Consider the following 24,547-nt stretch of genomic DNA (forward strand, 5'->3'; position numbering starts at 1 on the left):
CCTCATCCTGTGTGTGTGTGTGTGTGTGTGTGTGTGTGTGTGTGTGTGTGTGTGTGTGTGTGTGTGTGTGTGTGTGTGTGTGTGTGTGTGTGTGTGCGCGTGCGCGTGCGTGTGTGTGAGATATTCATGTGTCAGTACTAACCAGTACTTTTTTTTTTTTTTTAAACACATCGGTTTTCCTACTCCTAGTTATTACGGCAAAACAAAGATATATATTTTTTTCATATTCTGATTTCTAAGTAGAATTGACAGGTGGAAGGTCGTTCGTTCGTTTATTCATGAATTATGTTACAGGCACTTTAAGTGGTGGGAAACATTTCTTTAACACAAAGGGAACAGACAAATCACAAGCTGGAATACCTTTCCAAAAGGATCACTTTCAACATCTATAGACGGAGAACGGAAATAGTCGATGTAGACTTGTATTGTTTACTTCAATTTTAACCTGAAATAAAACAATAACAATAAAAATAACTTGTCAAGGATATAAATTTTTAAAAAAAGTTTACAACGTCTTCCTGGAAGCGGACAATTTTACCATCCCATCTAAAATACCTGATCGTCTCTGTTTACCATCCCATCTAAAATACCTGATCGTCTCTGTTTACCATCCCATCTAAAATACCTGATCGTCTCTGTTTACCATCCCATCTAAATACCTGATCGTCTCTGTTTACCATCCCATCTAAAATACCTGATCGTCTCTGTTTACCATCTAAAATACCTGATCGTCTCTGTTTACCATCCCATCTAAACACCTGATCGTCTCTGTTTACCATCACATCTAAAATACCTGATCGTCTCTGTTTACCATCCCATCTAAATACCTGATCGTCTCTGTTTACCATCCCATCTAAAATACCTGATCGTCTCTGTTTACCATCCCATCTAAAATACCTGATCGTCTCTGTTTACCATCCGATCTAAAATACCTGATCGTCTCTGTTTACCATCCCATCTAAAATACCTGATCGTCTCTGTTTACCATCCCATCTAAAATACCTGATCGTCTCTGTTTACCATCCCATCTAAATACCTGATCGTCTCTGTTTACCATCCCATCTAAAATACCTGATCGTCTCTGTTGACCATCTAAAATACCTGATCGTCTCTGTTTACCGTCCCATCTAAAATACCTGATCGTCTCTGTTTACCGTCCGATCTAAAATACCTGATCGTCTCTGTTTACCATCCCATCTAAAATACCTGATCGTCTCTGTTTACCATCTAAAATACCTGATCGTCTCTGTTTACCATCCCATCTAAAATACCTGATCGTCTCTGTTTACCGTCCGATCTAAAATACCTGATCGTCTCTGTTTACCATCTAAAATACCTGATCGTCTCTGTTTACCGTCCGATCTAAAATACCTGATCGTCTCTGTTTACCATCCGATCTAAAATACCTGATCGTCTCTGTTTACCATCCCATCTAAATACCTGATCGTCTCTGTTTACCATCTAAAATACCTGATCGTCTCTGTTTACCATCCCATCTAAAATACCTGATCGTCTCTGTTTACCATCCCATCTAAATACCTGATCGTCTCTGTTTACCATCCCATCTAAAATACCTGATCGTCTCTGTTTACCATCCCATCTAAAATACCTGATCGTCTCTGTTTACCATCTAAAATACCTGATCGTCTCTGTTTACCATCCCATCTAAAATACCTGATCGTCTCTGTTTACCATCCCATCTAAAATACCTGATCGTCTCTGTTTACCATCTAAAATACCTGATCGTCTCTGTTTACCATCCCATCTAAAATACCTGATCGTCTCTGTTTACCGTCCGATCTAAAATACCTGATCGTCTCTGTTTACCATCTAAAATACCTGATCGTCTCTGTTTACCGTCCGATCTAAAATACCTGATCGTCTCTGTTTACCATCCCATCTAAAATACCTGATCGTCTCTGTTTACCATCCCATCTAAAATACCTGATCGTCTCTGTTTACCGTCCGATCTAAAATACCTGATCGTCTCTGTTTACCATCCCATCTAAAATACCTGATCGTCTCTGTTTACCGTCCGATCTAAAATACCTGATCGTCTCTGTTTACCATCTAAAATACCTGATCGTCTCTGTTTACCGTCCGATCTAAAATACCTGATCGTCTCTGTTTACCATCTAAAATACCTGATCGTCTCTGTTTACCATCCCATCTAAAATACCTGATCGTCTCTGTTTACCGTCCGATCTAAAATACCTGATCGTCTCTGTTTACCATCCCATCTAAAATACCTGATCGTCTCTGTTTACCGTCCAAAATACCTGATCGTCTCTGTTTACCATCTAAAATACCTGATCGTCTCTGTTTACCATCCCATCTAAAATACCTGATCGTCTCTGTTTACCATCCCATCTAAATACCTGATCGTCTCTGTTTACCGTCCCATCTAAAATACCTGATCATCTCTGTTTACCGTCCAAAATACCTGATCGTCTCTGTTTACCGTCCAAAATACCTGATCGTCTCTGTTTACCATCTAAAATACCTGATCGTCTCTGTTTACCATCCCATCTAAAATACCTGATCGTCTCTGTTTACCATCCCATCTAAATACCTGATCGTCTCTGTTTACCATCCCATCTAAAATACCTGATCGTCTCTGTTTACCATCCCATCTAAATACCTGATCGTCTCTGTTTACCGTCCCATCTAAAATACCTGATCATCTCTGTTTACCGTCCAAAATACCTGATCGTCTCTGTTTACCGTCCAAAATACCTGATCGTCTCTGTTTACCGTCCAAAATACCTGATCGTCTCTGTTTACCATCTAAAATACCTGATCGTCTCTGTTTACCATCCCATCTAAAATACCTGATCGTCTCTGTTTACCGTCCGATCTAAAATACCTGATCGTCTCTGTTTACCATCCGATCTAAAATACCTGATCGTCTCTGTTTACCATCCCATCTAAATACCTGATCGTCTCTGTTTACCATCTAAAATACCTGATCGTCTCTGTTTACCATCCCATCTAAAATACCTGATCGTCTCTGTTTACCATCCCATCTAAATACCTGATCGTCTCTGTTTACCATCCCATCTAAAATACCTGATCGTCTCTGTTTACCATCCCATCTAAAATACCTGATCGTCTCTGTTTACCATCTAAAATACCTGATCGTCTCTGTTTACCATCCCATCTAAAATACCTGATCGTCTCTGTTTACCATCCCATCTAAAATACCTGATCGTCTCTGTTTACCATCTAAAATACCTGATCGTCTCTGTTTACCATCCCATCTAAAATACCTGATCGTCTCTGTTTACCGTCCGATCTAAAATACCTGATCGTCTCTGTTTACCATCTAAAATACCTGATCGTCTCTGTTTACCGTCCGATCTAAAATACCTGATCGTCTCTGTTTACCATCCCATCTAAAATACCTGATCGTCTCTGTTTACCATCCCATCTAAAATACCTGATCGTCTCTGTTTACCGTCCGATCTAAAATACCTGATCGTCTCTGTTTACCATCCCATCTAAAATACCTGATCGTCTCTGTTTACCGTCCGATCTAAAATACCTGATCGTCTCTGTTTACCATCTAAAATACCTGATCGTCTCTGTTTACCGTCCGATCTAAAATACCTGATCGTCTCTGTTTACCATCTAAAATACCTGATCGTCTCTGTTTACCATCCCATCTAAAATACCTGATCGTCTCTGTTTACCGTCCGATCTAAAATACCTGATCGTCTCTGTTTACCATCCCATCTAAAATACCTGATCGTCTCTGTTTACCGTCCAAAATACCTGATCGTCTCTGTTTACCATCTAAAATACCTGATCGTCTCTGTTTACCATCCCATCTAAAATACCTGATCGTCTCTGTTTACCATCCCATCTAAATACCTGATCGTCTCTGTTTACCGTCCCATCTAAAATACCTGATCATCTCTGTTTACCGTCCAAAATACCTGATCGTCTCTGTTTACCGTCCAAAATACCTGATCGTCTCTGTTTACCATCTAAAATACCTGATCGTCTCTGTTTACCATCCCATCTAAAATACCTGATCGTCTCTGTTTACCATCCCATCTAAATACCTGATCGTCTCTGTTTACCATCCCATCTAAAATACCTGATCGTCTCTGTTTACCATCCCATCTAAATACCTGATCGTCTCTGTTTACCGTCCCATCTAAAATACCTGATCATCTCTGTTTACCGTCCAAAATACCTGATCGTCTCTGTTTACCGTCCAAAATACCTGATCGTCTCTGTTTACCATCTAAAATACCTGATCGTCTCTGTTTACCATCCCATCTAAAATACCTGATCGTCTCTGTTTACCATCCCATCTAAATACCTGATCGTCTCTGTTTACCATCCCATCTAAAATACCTGATCGTCTCTGTTTACCGTCCCATCTAAAATACCTGATCGTCTCTGTTTACCGTCCGATCTAAAATACCTGATCGTCTCTGTTTACCGTCCCATCTAAAATACCTGATCGTCTCTGTTTACCGTCCGATCTAAAATACCTGATCGTCTCTGTTTACCGTCCGATCTAAAATACCTGATCGTCTCTGTTTACCGTCCCATCTAAAATACCTGATCGTCTCTGTTTACCGTCCCATCTAAAATACCTGATCGTCTCTGTTTAACGTCCCATCTAAAATACCTGATCGTCTCTGTTTACCGTCCGATCTAAAATACCTGATCGTCTCTGTTTACCGTCCCATCTAAAATACCTGATCGTCTCTGTTTACCGTCCCATCTAAAATACCTGATCGTCTCTGTTTACCATCCTATCTAAAATACCTGATCGTCTCTGTTTACCATCCCATCTAAATACCTGATCGTCTCTGTTTACCATCCCATCTAAAATACCTGATCGTCTCTGTTTACCATCCAATCTAAAATACCTGATCGTCTCTGTTTACCGTCCCATCTAAAATACCTGATCGTCTCTGTTTACCATCCCATCTAAAATACCTGATCGTCTCTGTTTACCATCTAAATACCTGATCGTCTCTGTTTACCATCCCATCTAAATACCTGATCGTCTCTGTTTACCATCCCATCTAAAATACCTGATCGTCTCTGTTTACCATCCCATCTAAAATACCTGATCGTCTCTGTTTACCATCCCATCTAAAATACCTGATCGTCTCTGTTTACCATCCCATCTAAAATACCTGATCGTCTCTGTTTACCATCCCATCTAAAATACCTGATCGTCTCTGTTTACCATCCCATCTAAAATACCTGATCGTCTCTGTTTACCATCTAAAATACCTGATCGTCTCTGTTTACCATCCCATCTAAAATACCTGATCGTCTCTGTTTACCGTCCGATCTAAAATACCTGATCGTCTCTGTTTACCATCTAAAATACCTGATCGTCTCTGTTTACCGTCCGATCTAAAATACCTGATCGTCTCTGTTTACCATCCCATCTAAAATACCTGATCGTCTCTGTTTACCATCCCATCTAAAATACCTGATCGTCTCTGTTTACCGTCCGATCTAAAATACCTGATCGTCTCTGTTTACCATCCCATCTAAAATACCTGATCGTCTCTGTTTACCGTCCGATCTAAAATACCTGATCGTCTCTGTTTACCATCTAAAATACCTGATCGTCTCTGTTTACCGTCCGATCTAAAATACCTGATCGTCTCTGTTTACCATCTAAAATACCTGATCGTCTCTGTTTACCATCCCATCTAAAATACCTGATCGTCTCTGTTTACCGTCCGATCTAAAATACCTGATCGTCTCTGTTTACCATCCCATCTAAAATACCTGATCGTCTCTGTTTACCGTCCAAAATACCTGATCGTCTCTGTTTACCATCTAAAATACCTGATCGTCTCTGTTTACCATCCCATCTAAAATACCTGATCGTCTCTGTTTACCATCCCATCTAAATACCTGATCGTCTCTGTTTACCGTCCCATCTAAAATACCTGATCATCTCTGTTTACCATCCCATCTAAAATGCCTGATCGTCTCTGTTTACCATCCCATCTAAGATACCTGATCGTCTCTGTTTACCATCCCATCTAAAATACCTGATCGTCTCTGTTTACCATCCCATCTAAAATACCTGATCGTCTCTGTTTACCATCTAAATACCTGATCGTCTCTGTTTACCATCCCATCTAAAATACCTGATCGTCTCTGTTTACCATCCCATCTAAAATACCTGATCGTCTCTGTTTACCATCCCATCTAAAATACCTGATCGTCTCTGTTTACCATCCCATCTAAATACCTGATCGTCTCTGTTTACCATCCCATCTAAAATACCTGATCGTCTCTGTTTACCGTCCCATCTAAAATACCTGATCGTCTCTGTTTACCGTCCGATCTAAAATACCTGATCGTCTCTGTTTACCATCCCATCTAAAATACCTGATCGTCTCTGTTTACCATCCCATCTAAAATACCTGATCGTCTCTGTTTACCGTCCGATCTAAAATACCTGATCGTCTCTGTTTACCGTCCGATCTAAAATACCTGATCGTCTCTGTTTACCATCCCATCTAAAATACCTGATCGTCTCTGTTTACCGTCCGATCTAAAATACCTGATCGTCTGTTTCATCATAACGAACAACCTATAACTCTCTGGTGACGTTATTGACTGAAATCTCTAGAAACCCTCCTCTAAATCTATCGAATAACAGACATCAAAAAACAAGTTACAAAATACAGAAGAAGAAAGAAGAAAGAAAATAAAAAAAACAGTTTGAGAGTTCGTGATTTTCAAACTCACACAGACCGTCTGTACTTCCATGGCCTGTATTCATAAAGCGTCTCAGAATAGGAGTTCAGATCGATGTAATCCGATTCATGATGACCTAGAGAAATTATGACCTAGAGAAATTACGACCTAGAGAAATTATGACCTAGAGAAATTATGATCTAGAAATTATGACCTAGAAAGTGAAACTGACTCTAGATCAGCACTCCCGAGTCCGAGACGCTTTGTGAACACAGGCCCAGGTTGTTAAAAAAACGATTTCCCATTTTGGCGGTGTTTTGGGCCCCCCCCCCCCCCCCTTTACGGAGGGTCGTTTACAGATCCGCGTGTCCAGTCATCAAAAGGTTAGAGGTCAAAATGACACATTGGGAGGTTTACTGTCTTACGGCACAGACAGAACTTCGAATAGTTCAAGAGTTTCCCCCCCCCAAAAAAAACCACAGGTCCTGGGTCAGACAGAACATTCGAATAGTTCAAGTCAGATACAGTGATGTAGTCCAGTCACTAAGCCGCCAGTCCGGTCCCAAGTCCCCGGTGTTGAGTCCAAGTCGGAGTCGCCACTGGGCCCCGAGTCCTGATCCTAGAGCAGTCGCTAGAGGCTTCGGGTATCCACCGATCACCAAACCCCAACCCTAGGAGGTCCCAAAGGTTTTTTGAGGTCAAAGGTCAAAGGTCAAAACACCGTGCAGCTGTTGATATCAAACATCCGCGGACGCGTCCGTTTCCTGGCCTGGTTCACCGCCGTCCGCACCGCACACTCGAACACCTGCTGCACGCCGCGGTTGCTTAGCGACGAGCACTCCAGGTACCCCTTGGCCCGTACGTCCTGGGCGAGGCGTTTGCCCTCGGCGGCGGAGGAGCAGGAGGCGCGGTAAGGCCCGGTGTCACGCTGGTCCGTCTGAGTCGCCACCACCAGAACCGGAACACGAGGAAGATTCTCACGCACCTACAAATGACATTAAAAATGTTTTGTTTTTTTTAAAACCATTTTGTTATAGTCAAATAGTTTTAAACATGTATTGGATACACAATATGAAGCCAGAGTTGGGCTGAATTCCATTTCAATTAACTCAGGAAGTAAACTGAAATTCTAATTCCAATTTCTTCTCACTGAGAGAAGAAAAATGGAATCCGATCACTACTGATCTGGTGTCTACTTCCTGAATCGACTCAATGATTATTTCAGACGTGTCTGTAAGAATATAAAATGTTATTTTTTATTTATTTATTTTTTATTTGGTCTAGCGGTGTAAGCTGCTGCTGCCTCGGGGGGGAGATCGTGTTCTACGTAGCGCTGGGTTGGAATCCGTCCCGCTGCTCTCTCTCTCTCTCTCTCTCTTTCTCTCTGACCTTTCACCTCTCTCTCTATCCAATAAAAACACACACACAACACTTCCAGAAGGATCTATTCAGAGAGTAGAAAAGGTAGTCCCGTACCTCTACCAGCCACTTGTGCTTGACGTTGGCGAGGGAGGCGGCGTTGGCCACGGAGTAGCAGATCAGGACCACATCCGCCTGCTGATAGGACATCGGACGGATCTGTCTGAACGTGTCATTTCCTGCCGTGTCCCACAGACCCAGGTTGATCTGGAGAGTAAAACAAAATACATTATAAATGTGTCTTTTTTTTTATTATTCAATGATTTTTTTTATTCTGTCTTCTACGAAATCTTGTTTGTAATGTTTTAAAATGTTTTATTCTTGTGACGTCGAGATGCACTTTAAATAAAGCATTAAAAGACGAAACACACCGCAGGGATAAACAGCCTCGTCACCATCAGGGTGTAAAGGTCATGAAGGATGTGAGGGATATTTCCTGATCAGGTGACCATCAGACCTCTCCAGTGGGTCGTGATGTTGACACTATCGTGTTAATGTATCGTGATAGTTCAATGATGTAAAGTGGTATTATCGCGATAGTTCAATGATGTAAAGCGTATTATCGTGATAGGTAAATGATGTAAAGTGGTATTATTGTAAAGTGTATTATTGTGATAGGTAAATGATGTAAAGTGGTATTATTGTAAAGTGTATTATTGTGGTAGGTAAATGATGTAAAGTGGTATTATTGTAAAGTGTATTATTGTGATAGGTAAATGATGTAAAGGGTATTATTGTAATGTGGTATTATCGTGATAGGTAAAGTGGTATTATTGTGATAGGTAAATGATGTAAAGCGTATTATCGTGATAGGTAAATGATGTAAAGTGGTATTATCGTGATAGGTAAATGATGTAAAGTGGTATTATCGTGATAGGTAAATGATGTAAAGTGGTATTATCGTGATAGGTAAATGATGTAAAGTGTATTATCGTGACAGGTAAATGATGTAAAGCGTATTATCGTGATAGGTAAATGATGTAAAGCGTATTATCGTGATAGTTCAATGACGCAAAGTATATTATCGTGATAGTTCAATGATGTACAGCATATTATCGTGATAGGTAAATGATGTAAAGTGTATTATCGTGATAGTTCAATGACGTAAAGTATATTATCGTGATAGTTCAATGATGTAAAGTATATTATTGTGATAGGTAAATGATGTAAAGTGGTATTATCGTGATAGGTAAATGATGTAAAGTGTATTATCATGATAGGTAAATGATGTAATGTGCATTATCGTGATAGGTAAAGGATGTAAAGCGCATTATCGTGATAGGTAAAGGATGTAAAGCATATTATCGTGACAGGTAAATGATGTAAAGCGATTTATCGTGACAGTTCAATGACGTAAAGTGGTATTATCGTGATAGGTAAATGATGTAAAGTGGTATTATCGTGATAGGTAAATGATGTAAAGTGGTATTATCGTGATAGGTAAATGATGTAAAGCGTATTATCGTGATAGGTAAATGATGTAAAGCGGTATTATCGTGATAGGTAAATGATGTAAAGTGGTATTATTGTAAAGTGGTATTATCGTGATAGGTAAATGATGTAAAGTGGTATTATTGTAAAGTGGTATTATCGTGATAGGTAAATGATGTAAAGTGCGTTATCGTGATAGGTAAATGATGTAAAGCGTATTATCGTGATAGGTAAATGATGTAAAGTGTATTATCGTGATAGGTAAATGATGTAAAGTGGTATTATCGTGATACGTAAATGATGTAAAGTGGTATTATTGTAAAGTGGTATTATCGTGATAGTTAAATGATGTAAAGCGTATTATCGTGATAGTTAAATGATGTAAAGTGGTATTATCGTGATAGTTAAATGATGTAAAGCGTATTATCGTGACAGTTAAATGATGTAAAGCGTATTATCGTGATAGTTAAATGATGTAAAGCGTATTATCGTGATAGTTAAATGATGTAAAGTGGTATTATCGTGACAGGTAAATTATGTAAAGCAGGGGGCTATTCAAACGATATTATTACAGGGGACAGACGTAAAAAACTAAAGAAGGTTAATTTCAGGGAGGCCTAAAATATTCCACCTGCGATTATTCTTTGGAAGAATTGTAAAAAAAAAAAAATTACAAAAATAAAAATAAAACAATGCACACACACTTTTCTTATAATTAAAATGTCGCTGAAAGTAATTAGGACAGAAATGGGAAGGGGGGGGGTCAACAAAAGTGAGTTGATGGGGGCAACGCTCGCTCACCAATTATTCAAACAACGATTAACAAAAGCTTCTTAAAAAGTAGTTCGACGTCATTTCAAAACCATCTGAAAACGAAGCATCTCAATAAATAAACACAAAGATAATTAAAGTAATGGGGCAGCAGGGGAGGCTGGTGGTTAGAGGAGGAGGCAGGTAGCCTAGTGGTTAGAGGAGGAGGCGGGTAGCCTAGTGGTTAGAGGAGGAGGCAGGTAGCCTAGTGGTTAGAGGAGGAGGCAGGTAGCCTAGTGGTTAGAGGAGGAGGCGGGTAGCCTAGTGGTTAGAGGAGGCAGGTAGCCTAGTGGTTAGAGGAGGCGGGTAGCCTAGTGGTTAGAGGAGGCAGGTAGCCTAGTGGTTAGAGGAGGAGGCAGGTAGCCTAGTGGTTAGAGGAGGAGGGTAGCCTAGTGGTTAGAGGAGGAGGCAGGTAGCCTAGTGGTTAGAGGAGGCGGGTAGCCTAGTGGTTAGAGGAGGAGGCGGGTAGCCTAGTGGTTAGAGGAGGCAGGTAGCCTAGTGGTTAGAGGAGGAGGCAGGTAGCCTAGTGGTTAGAGGAGGAGGGTAGCCTAGTGGTTAGAGGAGGAGGCAGGTAGCCTAGTGGTTAGAGGAGGCGGGTAGCCTAGTGGTTAGAGGAGGAGGCGGGTAGCCTAGTGGTTAGAGGAGGAGGCAGGTAGCCTAGTGGTTAGAGGAGGAGGCAGGTAGCCTAGTGGTTAGAGGAGGAGGGTAGCCTAGTGGTTAGAGGAGGAGGCAGGTAGCCTAGTGGTTAGAGGAGGCAGGTAGCCTAGTGGTTAGAGGAGGAGGCAGGTAGCCTTGTGGTTAGAGGAGGAGGCAGGTAACCTAGTGGTTAGAGGAGGAGGCAGGTAGCCTAGTGGTTAGAGGAGGCAGGTAGCCTAGTGGTTAGAGGAGGAGGCAGGTAGCCTAGTGGTTAGAGGAGGAGGCAGGTAGCCTAGTGGTTAGAGGAGGCAGGTAGCCTAGTGGTTAGAGGAGGAGGCAGGTAGCCTTGTGGTTAGAGGAGGAGGCAGGTAACCTAGTGGTTAGAGGAGGAGGCAGGTAGCCTAGTGGTTAGAGGAGGAGGCAGGTAGCCTAGTGGTTAGAGGAGGAGGCAGGTAGCCTAGTGGTTAGAGGAGGAGGCAGGTAGCCTAGTGGTTAGAGGAGGAGGCAGGTAGCCTAGTGGTTAGAGGAGGAGGCAGGTAGCCTAGTGGTTAGAGGAGGAGGCAGGTAGCCTAGTGGTTAGAGGAGGAGGCAGGTAGCCTAGTGGTTAGAGGAGGAGGCAGGTAGCCTAGTGGTTAGAGGAGGAGGCAGGTAGCCTAGTGGTTAGAGGAGGAGGCAGGTAGCCTAGTGGTTAGAGGAGGAGGCAGGTAGCCTAGTGGTTAGAGGAGGCAGGTAGCCTAGTGGTTAGAGGAGGCGGGTAGCCTAGTGGTTAGAGGAGGCAGGTAGCCTAGTGGTTAGAGGAGGCAGGTAGCCTAGTGGTTAGAGGAGGCAGGTAGCCTAGTGGTTAGAGGAGGCAGGTAGCCTAGTGGTTAGAGGAGGCAGGTAGCCTAGTGGTTAGAGGAGGCGGGTAGCCTAGTGGTTAGAGGAGGCGGGTAGCCTAGTGGTTAGAGGAGGAGGCGGGTAGCCTAGTGGTTAGAGGAGGAGGCGGGTAGCCTAGTGGTTAGAGGAGGCAAGTAGCCTAGTGGTTAGAGGAGGAGGCAGGTAGCCTAGTGGTTAGAGGAGGCAGGTAGTCTAGTGGTTAGAGGAGGAGGGTAGCCTAGTGGTTAGAGGAGGCAGGTAGCCTAGTGGTTAGAGGAGGCAGGTAGTCTAGTGGTTAGAGGAGGCAGGTAGCCTAGTGGTTAGAGGAGGCAGGTAGCCTAGTGGTTAGAGGAGGAGGCAGGTAGCCTAGTGGTTAGAGGAGGCAGGTAGCCTAGTGGTTAGAGGAGGCGGGTAGCCTAGTGGTTAGAGGAGGCAGGTAGCCTAGTGGTTAGAGGAGGCGGGTAGCCTAGTGGTTAGAGGAGGCGGGTAGCCTGGTGGTTAGAGGAGGCAGGTAGCCTAGTGGTTAGAGGAGGCAGGTAGCCTAGTGGTTAGAGGAGGAGGCAGGTAGCCTAGTGGTTAGAGGAGGAGGCAGGTAGCCTAGTGGTTAGAGGAGGAGGCAGGTAGCCTAGTGGTTAGAGGAGGCGGGTAGCCTAGTGGTTAGAGGAGGCGGGTAGCCTAGTGGTTAGAGGAGGCGGGTAGCCTAGTGGTTAGAGGAGGCGGGTAGCCTAGTGGTTAGAGGAGGAGGCAGGAAGCCTAGTGGTTAGAGGAGGAGGCAGGTAACCTAGTGGTTAGAGGAGGAGGCAGGTAGCCTAGTGGTTAGAGGAGGCAAGTAGCCTAGTGGTTAGAGGAGGCAGGTAGCCTAGTGGTTAGAGGAGGCGGGTAGACTAGTGGTTAGAGGAGGCGGGTAGCCTAGTGGTTAGAGGAGGAGGCAGGTAGCCTAGTGGTTAGAGGAGGAGGCGGGTAGCCTAGTGGTTAGAGGAGGCGGGTAGCCTAGTGGTTAGAGGAGGAGGCAGGTAGCCTAGTGGTTAGAGGAGGAGGCGGGTAGCCTAGTGGTTAGAGGAGGCGGGTAGCCTAGTGGTTAGAGGAGGCGGGTAGCCTAGTGGTTAGAGGAGGCGGGTAGCCTAGTGGTTAGAGGAGGCGGGTAGCCTAGTGGTTAGAGGAGGCGGGTAGCCTAGTGGTTAGAGGAGGAGGCAGGAAGCCTAGTGGTTAGAGGAGGAGGCAGGTAACCTAGTGGTTAGAGGAGGAGGCAGGTAGCCTAGTGGTTAGAGGAGGCAAGTAGCCTAGTGGTTAGAGGAGGCAGGTAGCCTAGTGGTTAGAGGAGGCGGGTAGCCTAGTGGTTAGAGGAGGCGGGTAGCCTAGTGGTTAGAGGAGGAGGCAGGTAGCCTAGTGGTTAGAGGAGGAGGCAGGTAACCTAGTGGTTAGAGGAGGCAGGTAGCCTAGTGGTTAGAGGAGGCAGGTAACCTAGTGGTTAGAGGAGGCAGGTAGCCTAGTGGTTAGAGGAGGCAGGTAGCCTAGTGGTTAGAGGAGGCGGGTAGTCTAGTGGTTAGAGGAGGCAGGTAGCCTAGTGGTTAGAGGAGGCGGGTAGCCTAGTGGTTAGAGGAGGTGGTTAGCCTAGTGGTTAGAGGAGGAGGCAGGTAGCCTAGTGGTTAGAGGAGGCAGGTAGCCTAGTGGTTAGAGGAGGAGGCAGGTAGCCTAGTGGTTAGAGGAGGAGGCAGGTAGCCTAGTGGTTAGAGGAGGCAGGTAGCCTAGTGGTTAGAGGAGGCAGGTAGCCTAGTGGTTAGAGGAGGAGGCGGGTAGCCTAGTGGTTAGAGGAGGCAGGTAGCCTAGTGGTTAGAGGAGGCAGGTAGCCTAGTGGTTAGAGGAGGCAGGTAGCCTAGTGGTTAGAGGAGGCAGGTAGCCTAGTGGTTAGAGGAGGCAGGTAGCCTAGTGGTTAGAGGAGGCGGGTAGCCTAGTGGTTAGAGGAGGCAGGTAGCCTAGTGGTTAGAGGAGGCAGGTAGTCTAGTGGTTAGAGGAGGCAGGTAGCCTAGTGGTTAGAGGAGGCAGGTAGCCTAGTGGTTAGAGGAGGCAGGTAGCCTAGTGGTTAGAGGAGGAGGCAGGTAGCCTAGTGGTTAGAGGAGGCGGGTAGCCTAGTGGTTAGAGGAGGCAGGTAGCCTAGTGGTTAGAGGAGGCAGGTAGCCTAGTGGTTAGAGGAGGCAGGTAGCCTAGTGGTTAGAGGAGGCGGGTAGCCTAGTGGTTAGAGGAGGCGGGTAGCCTAGTGGTTAGAGGAGGAGGCAGGTAGCCTAGTGGTTAGAGGAGGAGGCAGGTAGCCTAGTGGTTAGAGGAGGCAGGTAGCCTAGTGGTTAGAGGAGGCAGGTAGCCTAGTGGTTAGAGGAGGCGGGTAGCCTAGTGGTTAGAGGAGGCGGGTAGCCTAGTGGTTAGAGGAGGAGGCAGGTAGCCTAGTGGTTAGAGGAGGAGGCAGGTAGCCTAGTGGTTAGAGGAGGCAGGTAGCCTAGTGGTTAGAGCGTTGTGGCTAGTCTAGTGGTTAGAGCGTTGGGCCAGTAACCGAAAGGTTGCTAGATCGAATCCCCCGAGCTGACGAGGTAAAAATCTGTCGTTCTGCCCCCTGAACAAGGCAGTTAACCCCCACTGTTCCCCCGGTAACACCGTCATTGTAAATAAGAATTTTGTTCTTAACTGACTTGCCTCGTTAAATAAAAGGTTAAATAAAAAATCAAATACATCCTTTGAATTCCTTTCCCTCAGCCATTAGGTCGTTTTGTCCCACTCTCTCACGAGTCCATGTGAGAATCACAGAGGGAAACGTGTTCCTGAGAGTTGTAGCTTTCAGGAATGGGGCGTCAGAATATTTTATATATTTAAAAAAAAAAATCATTCATAAAAACACTGGAGCCAAATTCATATGAAGAAAATAGAAATCAACATGCCCATATAAGCTCTGGAAACCGCTAACAACCACACTACAGCCAATCGCCGTATTGCTTGGCGCTGAACGGTGGATTATCTGGCAGATCTTTCATTACCGCTCATACAGAAGGACCAGTCTCAATCAATAAACAGGCCGGAAATGGTCCGCGGGCCGCCAGTTGAACAGCCCTGATGTAAAGGGTATTATTGTAAAGTGTATTATTGTAAAGTGTATCATCGTAAAGTGTATTACTGTAAAGGGTATTATTGTAAAGTGTATTACTGTAAAGTGTATTATTGTAAAGTGTATTACTGTAAAGGGTATTATTGTAAAGTGTATTATTGTAGTAGTTAAATGATGTAAAGTGTATTATTGTAAAGTGTATTATTGTAGTAGTTAAATTATGTAAAGTGTATTATTGTAAAGTGTATTACTGTAAAGTGTATTATTGTAAAGTGTATTATTGTAGTAGTTAAATGATGTAAAGTGTATTATTGTAAAGTGTATTACTGTAAAGTGTATTATTATAAAGTGTATTATCGTAAAGTGTATTATTGTAAAGTGTATTATTGTAAAGTGTATTATTGTAAAGTGTATTATTGTAAAGGGTATTATTGTAGTAGTTAAATGATGTAAAGTGTATTACTGTAAAGTGTATTACCGCAAAGTGTATTACCGTAAAGTGTATTATTGTAAAGTGTATTATTGTAAAGTGTATTATTGTAAAGGGTATTATTGTAGTAGTTAAATGATGTAAAGTGTATTACCGTAAAGTGTATTACCGTAAAGTGTATTACCGTAAAGTGTATTACCGTAAAGTGTATTACTGTAAAGTGTATTACTGTAAAGGGTATTATTGTAGTAGTTAAATGATGTAAAGTGTATTACCGTAAAGTGTATTACCGTAAAGTGTATTACCGTAAAGTGTATTACCGTAAAGTGTATTACTGTAAAGGGTATTATTCCTACCGGAGCCCCGTCCATGTAGACTTCTACGCCAGTGTTCTCGTACACAGTTGGTTTGTAGCAGTCAGGAAACGTCTCTGAGGTGAAGCGAACCAGGAGGGCCGTCTTCCCAACAGCGCTGTCCCCCACCAGCACACACTTCACCTGGGTCTCCGCTGCTGCTGCTGCTGCGCTCATGGCTGCTCCGCTCAGAACCCTGGGGGTTGTAGTCCTTTAGGGAGATGTTGAGTTGTAGTCCTTGTGGAACTCAGGGGGTCGTGAGAAGGTCCATAGTGTGATGGTGGTCCCCGTCTCTGTGGGGGTTGTAGTTCTTTAGGGAGATGTTGTAGTCCTGAAGGAGAGGATGGTTGAGATCAGGGGGTTGTGGTCACCATCTCTCTGGGGGTTGTAGTTCTTTAGGGAGATGTTGTAGTCCTGAAGGAGAGGAGGGTTGAGATCAGGGGGTTGTGGTCACCATCTCTCTGGGGGTTGTAGTTCTTTAGGGAGATGTTGTAGTCCTGAAGGAGAGGAGGGTTGAGATCAGGTCCATAGGGATGGTGGTCCCTGTCTCTGTGATACTCTCTGGGGGTTGTAGTTCTTTAGGGAGATGTTGTAGTCCTGAAGTAGAGGAGGGTTGAGATCAGGGGGTTGTGGTCACCTCATGTGTGGAGTCATGATGCCAACTACATCTGTCTCTCTCTCACCACAGACTGTTTACTGGCTCTACTGCTACAGTAGAGAAGCTGAAGGTCTCTCTCTCTCTGTCTCTCTCTGTCTCTGTCTCTCTCTCTCTCTGTCTCTCTCTGTCTCTCTCTGTCTCTGTCTCTGTCTCTGTCTCTCTCTGTCTCTGTCTCTGTCTCTCTCTCTCTCTGTCTCTCTCTCACCCTCTCTCTCTACACACACCTCTCTCTCTCTCTACACACACACCTCTCTCTCTCTACACACACCTCTCTCTCTCTCTACACACCTCTCTATCTCTCTACACCCCTCTCTCTCTCTCTCTACACACCCCTCTCTCTCTCTCTACACACCCCTCTCTCTCTCTCTACACACCTCTCTCTCTACACACACCTCTCTCTCTACACACACACCTCTCTCTCTACACACACACCTCTCTCTCTCTCTACACACACCCCTCTCTCACTCTCTACACACCTTTCTCTCTACACACACACCTCTCTCTCTACACACACACCTCTCTCTCTACACACACACCTCTCTCTCTACACACACACCTCTCTCTCTACACACACACCTCTCTCTCTACACACACACACCTCTCTCTCTACACACACACCTCTCTCTCTACACACACACCTCTCTCTCTACACACACAGCTCTCTCTCTCTACACACACACACCTCTCTCTCTACACACACCCCTCTCTCTCTCTACACACACACACCTCTCTCTCTACACACACCTCTCTCTCTACACACACACACACACACCTCTCTCGACACACACATCTCTCTCTCTACACACACATCTCTCTCTCTACACACCCCTCTCTCTCTCTACACACATCTCTCTCTCTCTACACACACACCTCTCTCTCTCTACACACACACCTCTCTCTCTACACACACACCTCTCTCTCTACACACACACCTCTCTCTCTAAACACACACCTCTCTCTCTACACACACACCTCTCTCTCTACACACACAGCTCTCTCTCTCTACACACACACACCTCTCTCTCTACACACACCCCTCTCTCTCTCTACACACACCTCTCTCTCTACACACACACACACACACCTCTCTCTCTACACACACATCTCTCTCTCTACACACACATCTCTCTCTCTACACACCCCTCTCTCTCTCTACACACACCTCTCTCTCTCTACACACACCTCTCTCTCTCTACACACACACACCTCTCTCTCTACACACACACACCTCTCTCTCTCTCTACACACACACACCTCTCTCTCTCTACACACACAGCTCTCTCTACACACACACCTCTCTCTCTACACACACACCTCTCTCTCTACACACACCTCTCTCTCTCTACACACACCTCTCTCTCTACACACACACACCTCTCTCTCTACACACACACACCTCTCTCTCTACACACACACCTCTCTCTCTACACACACACCTCTCTCTCTACACACACACCTCTCTCTCTCTAAACACACACCTCTCTCTCTCTAAACACACACCTCTCTCTCTCTAAACACACACCTCTCTCTCTCTAAACACACACCTCTCTCTCTCTCTCTCTACACACACACACCTCTCTCTCTCTCTCTACACACACATCTCTCTCTCTACACACACACCTCTCTCTACACACACCTCTCTCTCTACACACACCTCTCTCTCTACACACACCTCTCTCTCTACACACACACCTCTCTCTCTACACACACACCTCTCTCTCTACACACACCTCTCTCTCTACACACACATCTCTCTCTACACACACCTCTCTCTCTCTAAACACACACCCCTCTCTCTCTCTACACACACACCTCTCTCTCTCTACACACACACCTCTCTCTCTCTAAACACACTCCTCTCTCTCTCTAAACACACTCCTCTCTCTCTCTCTACACACACACACCTCTCTCTCTCTCTACACACACCTCTCTCTCTCTCTACACACACACCTCTTTCTCTACACACACACACCCCCTGTCTCTCTCTCTCTACACACACACCTCTCTCTCTCTCCACACACACCTCTCTCTCTCTCTACACACACACCCCTCTCTCTCTCTCTCTCTCTACACACACCTCTCTCTCTACACACACACCCCTCTCTCTACACACACACCTCTCTCTCTACACACACACACCTCTCTCTCTACACACACACCTCTCTCTCTACACACACACCTCTCTCTCTACACACACACCTCATTCTCTACACACACACACACCCCTCTGTCTCTCTCTCTCTACACACACACACCTCTCTCTCTCTCCACACACACCTCTCTGTCTCTCTCTCTCTACACACACACCTCTCTCTCTCCACACACATCTCTCTCTCTCCACACACACCTCTCTCTCTACACACACATCTCTCTCTCTCTCTCTACACACACACCCCTCTCTCTCTCTCTCCACACACACACCTCTCTCTCTACACACACACACCTCTCTCTCTCTCTCTACACACACACCCCTCTCTCTCTCTCCACACACACCTCTCTCTCTACACACACACACCTCTTTCTCTACACACACATCTCTCTCTCTCTCTCTCCACACACACCTCTCTCTCTACACACACACACCTCTCTCTCTCCACACACCTCTCTCTCTCCCCCCGTCTCTCTCAGTTCCTCTATACTTACTTCTCTCTGTGTGTACGCCACGGAGATGACTCCAGGCTCCGCCTCCTGCGATCAATCGAGGTCACCTGACGTCACAGGTGGTTGGTTATTCCATCCAATCAGGGCCCGGCGTACGAGAGAGAGCTGCGAGGACATTATCTGATGAGGACATTGTTGACTCGTGGGGGGGGGGGGGGGGGGGGTTGCTCTAATAAGGAGAGCTACTAAGAGTGCAGGTTTTTGTTCCAGCCCAGCACTAAAACACAACAGATTCAGCTATTTTAAGGGCTATATAAAATAAATGTGATTGATTTGACATTATAATTACAGAGAAAAAGCTGACCTAAAAACATCAGAGCATGTACCTTCTCCTCTCCGTAGTGACCCAGCGCTGTAGGAGGGAGTGAGGACAGCGCCGACCCGTAGATTTTGGTTATTAACTAAACTCCTTCAGTCCTTCAGCGATAACGCCAGAGAAGACGGTGTTTTGGAGGAAAATATTGGACACCGGCAATCCGTGCCGATATATAAATCTTCCAAACATCGCCTTCGAGGGCTTTTTCACTTTTATACAACTAGGTTACGAATATATTTTAAAAAATAAGGATTGACATATTTTCATTAAAAAAAAAATTATAATAAAATAACTTTATTTTGATTAATTTATTCATACTATTTCGTCCTTCCACAATATATAGTCCAGACACAAAACTTGGGTTGCTACCCGAGCAGGCTGGTCGTTCGTTCTATCGGTTCTGTTCTGTATCTATGGACCCGACCCAGTCGTTCTGTATCTATGGACCCAGTCGTTCTGTATCAATGGACCCAGTCGTTCAGTATCTATGGACCCGACCCAGTCGTTCTGTATCTATGGACCCAGTCGTTCTGTATCTATGGACCCAGTCGTTCTGTATCTATGGACCCAGTCGTTCTGTATCTATGGACCCAGTCGTTCTGTATCTATGGACCCAGTCGTTCAGTATCTATGGACCCAGTCGTTCAGTATCTATGGACCCAGTCGTTCAGTATCTATGGACCCAGTCGTTGTGTATCTATGGACCCAGTCGTTCTGTATCTATGGACCCAGTCGTTCTGTATCTATGGACCCAGTCGTTCTGTATCTATGGACCCAGTCGTTCAGTCTAAATGTTCCGTTGCCATACTGGCTGTCAACATCCTTATTATCCCTGACTTGCTCAGCTAGAAAACTACGGCTAATTTACAGTCACGTTAAAACAGCGCAGCCAGAATAACAACAACAACAAAAAGTATCTGCATTTGTTTAAGCCGTTTCCCAGTGACATTTTATTCGGAAACATCCATAACAACGAAGCTAATGAGGCCCGGTTTCAACCTGACATAGAAAAAAAGTGCTCTCTCTCTCGTCAGGACACGGTTGTTTTCCGAGGAGTTACAGTAGCCAACAAACACAGCGAACACAAATCACCTCGTTTTTACCTGTTGATAGTTTTTTGTATATATATATATATATATCCATCTCTCTTTCTGTCTTTCTCTCGGAGGACCTGAGCCCTAGGACCATGCCTCAGGACTACCTGGTATGATGACTCCTTGCTGTCCCCAGTCCACCTGGCCGTGCTGCTGCTCCAGTTTCAACTGTTCTGCCTGCGGCTATGGAACCCTGACCTGTTCACCGGACGTGCTTGTTGCACCCTCGACAACTACTATGATTATTATTATTTGACCATGCTGGTCATTTATGAACATTTTAACATTTAAACATCTTGACCATGTTCTGTTATAATATCCACCCTGCACAGCCAGAAGAGGACTGGCCACCCCTCATAGCCTGGTTCCTCTCTAGGTTTCTTCCTAGGTTTTTGGCCTTTCTAGGGAGTTTTTCCTAGGGAGTTTTTCCTAGCCACCGTGCTTCTTTCACATGCTTTGCTTGCTGTTTGGGGTTTTAGGCTGGGTTTCTGTACAGCACTTTGAGATATCAGCTGATGTACGAAGGGCTATATAAAAAAAAAATATATATATATATATTTAAAAAAATTGATTTGATTTGACTACTGACTAGACTACTGACTAGATTATTGACTACTAACTAGACACTGACTAGACTAGACTATAGATTAACTAGACTACTGACTAGACTACTGACTAGACTAGACTAGACTATAGATTAACTAGACTATTGACTACACTACTGACTCCCAACTAGACTATAGACTAACTAGACTACCGACTACTCACCCTACACAGCAATGGCAGCCCCCCGGGCAGGACTAACTAGGCTACTAACTAGACTACTAACTAGACTACTAACTAGACTACTAACTCGACTACTAACTAGACTACTCACTCTACACAGCAATGGCAGCCCCCCGGGCAGGACTAACTAGGCAACTAACTAGACCACTAACTAGACTACTGACTACTCACTCTACACAGCAATGGCAGCCCCCCGGGCAGGACTAACTAGGCTACTAACTAGACCACTAACTAGACTACTAACTAGACTACTGACTACTCACTCTACACAGCAATGGCAGCCCCCCGGGCAGGACTAACTAGGCTACTAACTAGACCACTAACTAGACTACTAACTAGACTACTGACTACTCACTCTACACAGCAATGGCAGCCCCCCGGGCAGGACTAACTAGGCTACTAACTAGACCACTAACTAGACTACTAACTAGACTACTGACTACTCACTCTACACAGCAATGGCAGCCCCCCGGGCAGGACTAACTAGGCTACTAACTAGACCACTAACTAGACTACTAACTAGACTACTGACTACTCACTCTACACAGCAATGGCAGCCCCCCGGGCAGGACTAACTAGGCTACTAACTAGACCACTAACTAGACTACTAACTAGACTACTGACTACTCACTCTACTCAGCAATGGCAGCCCCCCCCCCCCCCCCCCCCGGGGCCAAATGCAGCCCACAGCAGACTGAAGGTGTGCTTGTCTTTTACCCAACTGATCCTGTATTAATTAAAGGCGTAGGAAGAATATAACGGTATTATTATTCACATGACGAATGTTTTATTTAAAATAAAGACACCAGTCATCGTGACTTTATAAAGACAATAGATTAGAGAGTTATTAAAAGGGCCTATTCAAACATCATCTACCCTCCATGAAGAGTTGAAAAGCTCTGTTCTTCACCCTGCCATGACGACTGACATTTTGTTTTAACCTAGTTTAACCCCGTACATCGTGACCGTCTAGAAGCGTAAGGCAGGCCCACTTACGCTCAACTCTAACCATTCAAATACAGACGATTTATTTGAAACCAAATGTAAGAGATTCATGTTGTCGTTTATCATTTTAATTGAGATAGAAATAGTTATAATTGGATAATGAAACATTTTTTTTTGGGGGGGGGGGGTGTAGGACTATTGGTTTTTAAACAATGAATATGAAATGCCAAACTCGATAATAATCCTCTACAGTGACTCTCCAATATATCAAATGTATTTTAGTCGGCTCATATTAAAAATGAGTCATTCTGTCTGGATTTAAAAGAAAAGACATGAATAAAAATAAAAAAACGTTGTTACTTCTCATAGACGAGAGGAATAGAAGAACAAAGATAAACTCACCGTGTTGTCAGACCCCGCAGCCTGTCTTCATGATGGCAGCGGAAGGATGTTCCGCTTCAGCTCAAAGCATTTTTTGACTCGGTAAAAAAAAGTAGCGTATTTTTTATTTTTACGGTATATACATTTAAGGCTACTTTATAAATACTGCTTAAAGCGAAACACAATAGCCTAATTATTCTATAATTATTCTATATGCACAAAACTACTTATACACGTTTATATGCGTCACTTACACACCTTGCTACTCTCTTTACAACAACAAAAAAAAACGGTGGAGAGGGAAATGAGATGCGCTCTCTCTCTCTCTCTCTGGTCTCACTAACAGCATCCGGTAGTTGCGTGTGGAGGTGTGTTGATGCCGTTTCGTTTCTGGTCTTAGTATTTCGGCATCTCTCTCTCTAACCCCACGAAGCAGCTGTTATTTTTTGTTGTTGATCGCTTCGATTAGCCAACTTTACGCAGTAGCTTGGAGTTACTGTGTTTACATATAAAAAACGACTTTACGCAGTAGCTTGGAGTTAATAATGCGTTTACATATAAAACGACTTTACGCAGTAGCTTGGAGTTAATAATGTGTTTACATATAAAACGACTTTACGCAGTAGCTTGGAGTTAATAATGCGTTTACATATAAAACGACTTTACGCAGTAGCTTGGAGTTAATAATGCGTTTACATATAAAACGACTTTACGCAGTAGCTTGGAGTTAATAATGCGTTTACATATAAAACGACTTTACGCAGTAGCTTGGAGTTAATAATGCGTTTACATATAAAACGACTTTACGCAGTAGCTTGGAGTTAATAATGCGTTTACATATAAAACGACTTTACGCAGTAGCTTGGAGTTAATAATGCGTTTACATATAAAACGACTTTACGCAGTAGCTTGGAGTTAATAATGCGTTTACATATAAAACGACTTTACGCAGTAGCTTGGAGTTAATAATGCGTTTACATATAAAACGACTTTACGCAGTAGCTTGGAGTTAATAATGCGTTTACATATAAAACGACTTTACGCAGTAGCTTGGTGTTAATAATGCGTTTACATATAAAACGACTTTACGCAGTAGCTTGGAGTTAATAATGCGTTTACATATAAAACGACTTTACGCAGTAGCTTGGAGTTAATAATGCGTTTACATATAAAACGACTTTACGCAGTAGCTTGGAGTTACTGTGTTTACATATAAAAAACGACTTTACGCAGTAGCTTGGAGTTAATAATGCGTTTACATATAAAACGACTTTACGCAGTAGCTTGGAGTTAATAATGCGTTTACATATACAACGACTTTACGCAGTAGCTTGGAGTTAATAATGCGTTTACATATAAAACGACTTTACGCAGTAGCTTGGAGTTAATAATGCGTTTACATATAAAACGACTTTACGCAGTAGCTTGGAGTTTACTGTGTTTACATATAAAACGTGGCGTGTGGCCTCATAACGACAGACAAGAGTTGGGAGGACAAGTGAAATGAAACGTCGAAAGTTAATCAATACCCAGATATTTTCTAACGCATCCTCCTCTCTGGTTAGGATATGTTATCTGACAAAAAGGGACCCTAGCATTCTCTGTAGATGTATAAAGGGGGGTATATTAACTATTGTGTTATTCAAAAGGTTCTCGGTCATGACTATGAGTCTCGACTTGTTATGGAACGAACAATTGTGCGTCATGTTTATCGAAAGGAAAGTAGTGAGAAATTACCGACAACGTAGGGCTGCGTTCAGTTCTCTTCAACGTTTACTACGTTCCGGGAAAACAATTTGTACTGTAGGACCACGTTTCCAACAAAACGTTCTTTTTGAACGGGACTTTTGGAGGTACGTTTGCTCCCCGTTTGGGTGGGTGTGACTGGCAGCGTTCTCCCCCCCCCCCCCAAAAAAACGACAACATCACCGTTTTTCAACTGGTCGTTATTATGTATAGCACCGTTTCCGTTCAATTACACGTTTCAG

At 44.0% G+C, this 24,547-nt stretch overlaps 1 protein-coding gene across 1 annotated transcript; it reads right to left on the reverse strand.

Moving 5' to 3' along the window:
• Positions 1 to 255: 255 nt before the first annotated feature.
• LOC123733434 (rho-related GTP-binding protein RhoH) lies at positions 256 to 22,917 on the reverse strand. Its single transcript, XM_082974003.1, has 16 exons — positions 22,581 to 22,917; positions 19,020 to 19,142; positions 15,722 to 16,315; positions 8,173 to 8,322; positions 7,198 to 7,681; positions 6,007 to 7,134; positions 5,023 to 5,867; positions 3,775 to 4,680; positions 3,545 to 3,709; positions 3,335 to 3,439; positions 2,280 to 2,676; positions 1,540 to 2,214; positions 1,441 to 1,505; positions 898 to 1,371; positions 660 to 724; positions 256 to 590 (listed from the first exon to the last, which is right to left on the reverse strand). The coding sequence occupies exons 3-5, from the start codon at positions 15,893 to 15,895 to the stop codon at positions 7,409 to 7,411; spliced, it is 597 nt and encodes a 198-aa protein (XP_082830129.1). The 5' UTR covers positions 15,896 to 16,315; positions 19,020 to 19,142; positions 22,581 to 22,917; the 3' UTR covers positions 256 to 590; positions 660 to 724; positions 898 to 1,371; positions 1,441 to 1,505; positions 1,540 to 2,214; positions 2,280 to 2,676; positions 3,335 to 3,439; positions 3,545 to 3,709; positions 3,775 to 4,680; positions 5,023 to 5,867; positions 6,007 to 7,134; positions 7,198 to 7,408.
• Positions 22,918 to 24,547: the final 1,630 nt, after the last annotated feature.

The sequence above is a fragment of the Salmo salar genome, chromosome 04, assembly GCF_965601325.2.
Source record: "Salmo salar chromosome 04, fSalSal1, whole genome shotgun sequence".
Classification (NCBI taxonomy): Eukaryota; Metazoa; Chordata; class Actinopteri; order Salmoniformes; family Salmonidae; genus Salmo; species Salmo salar.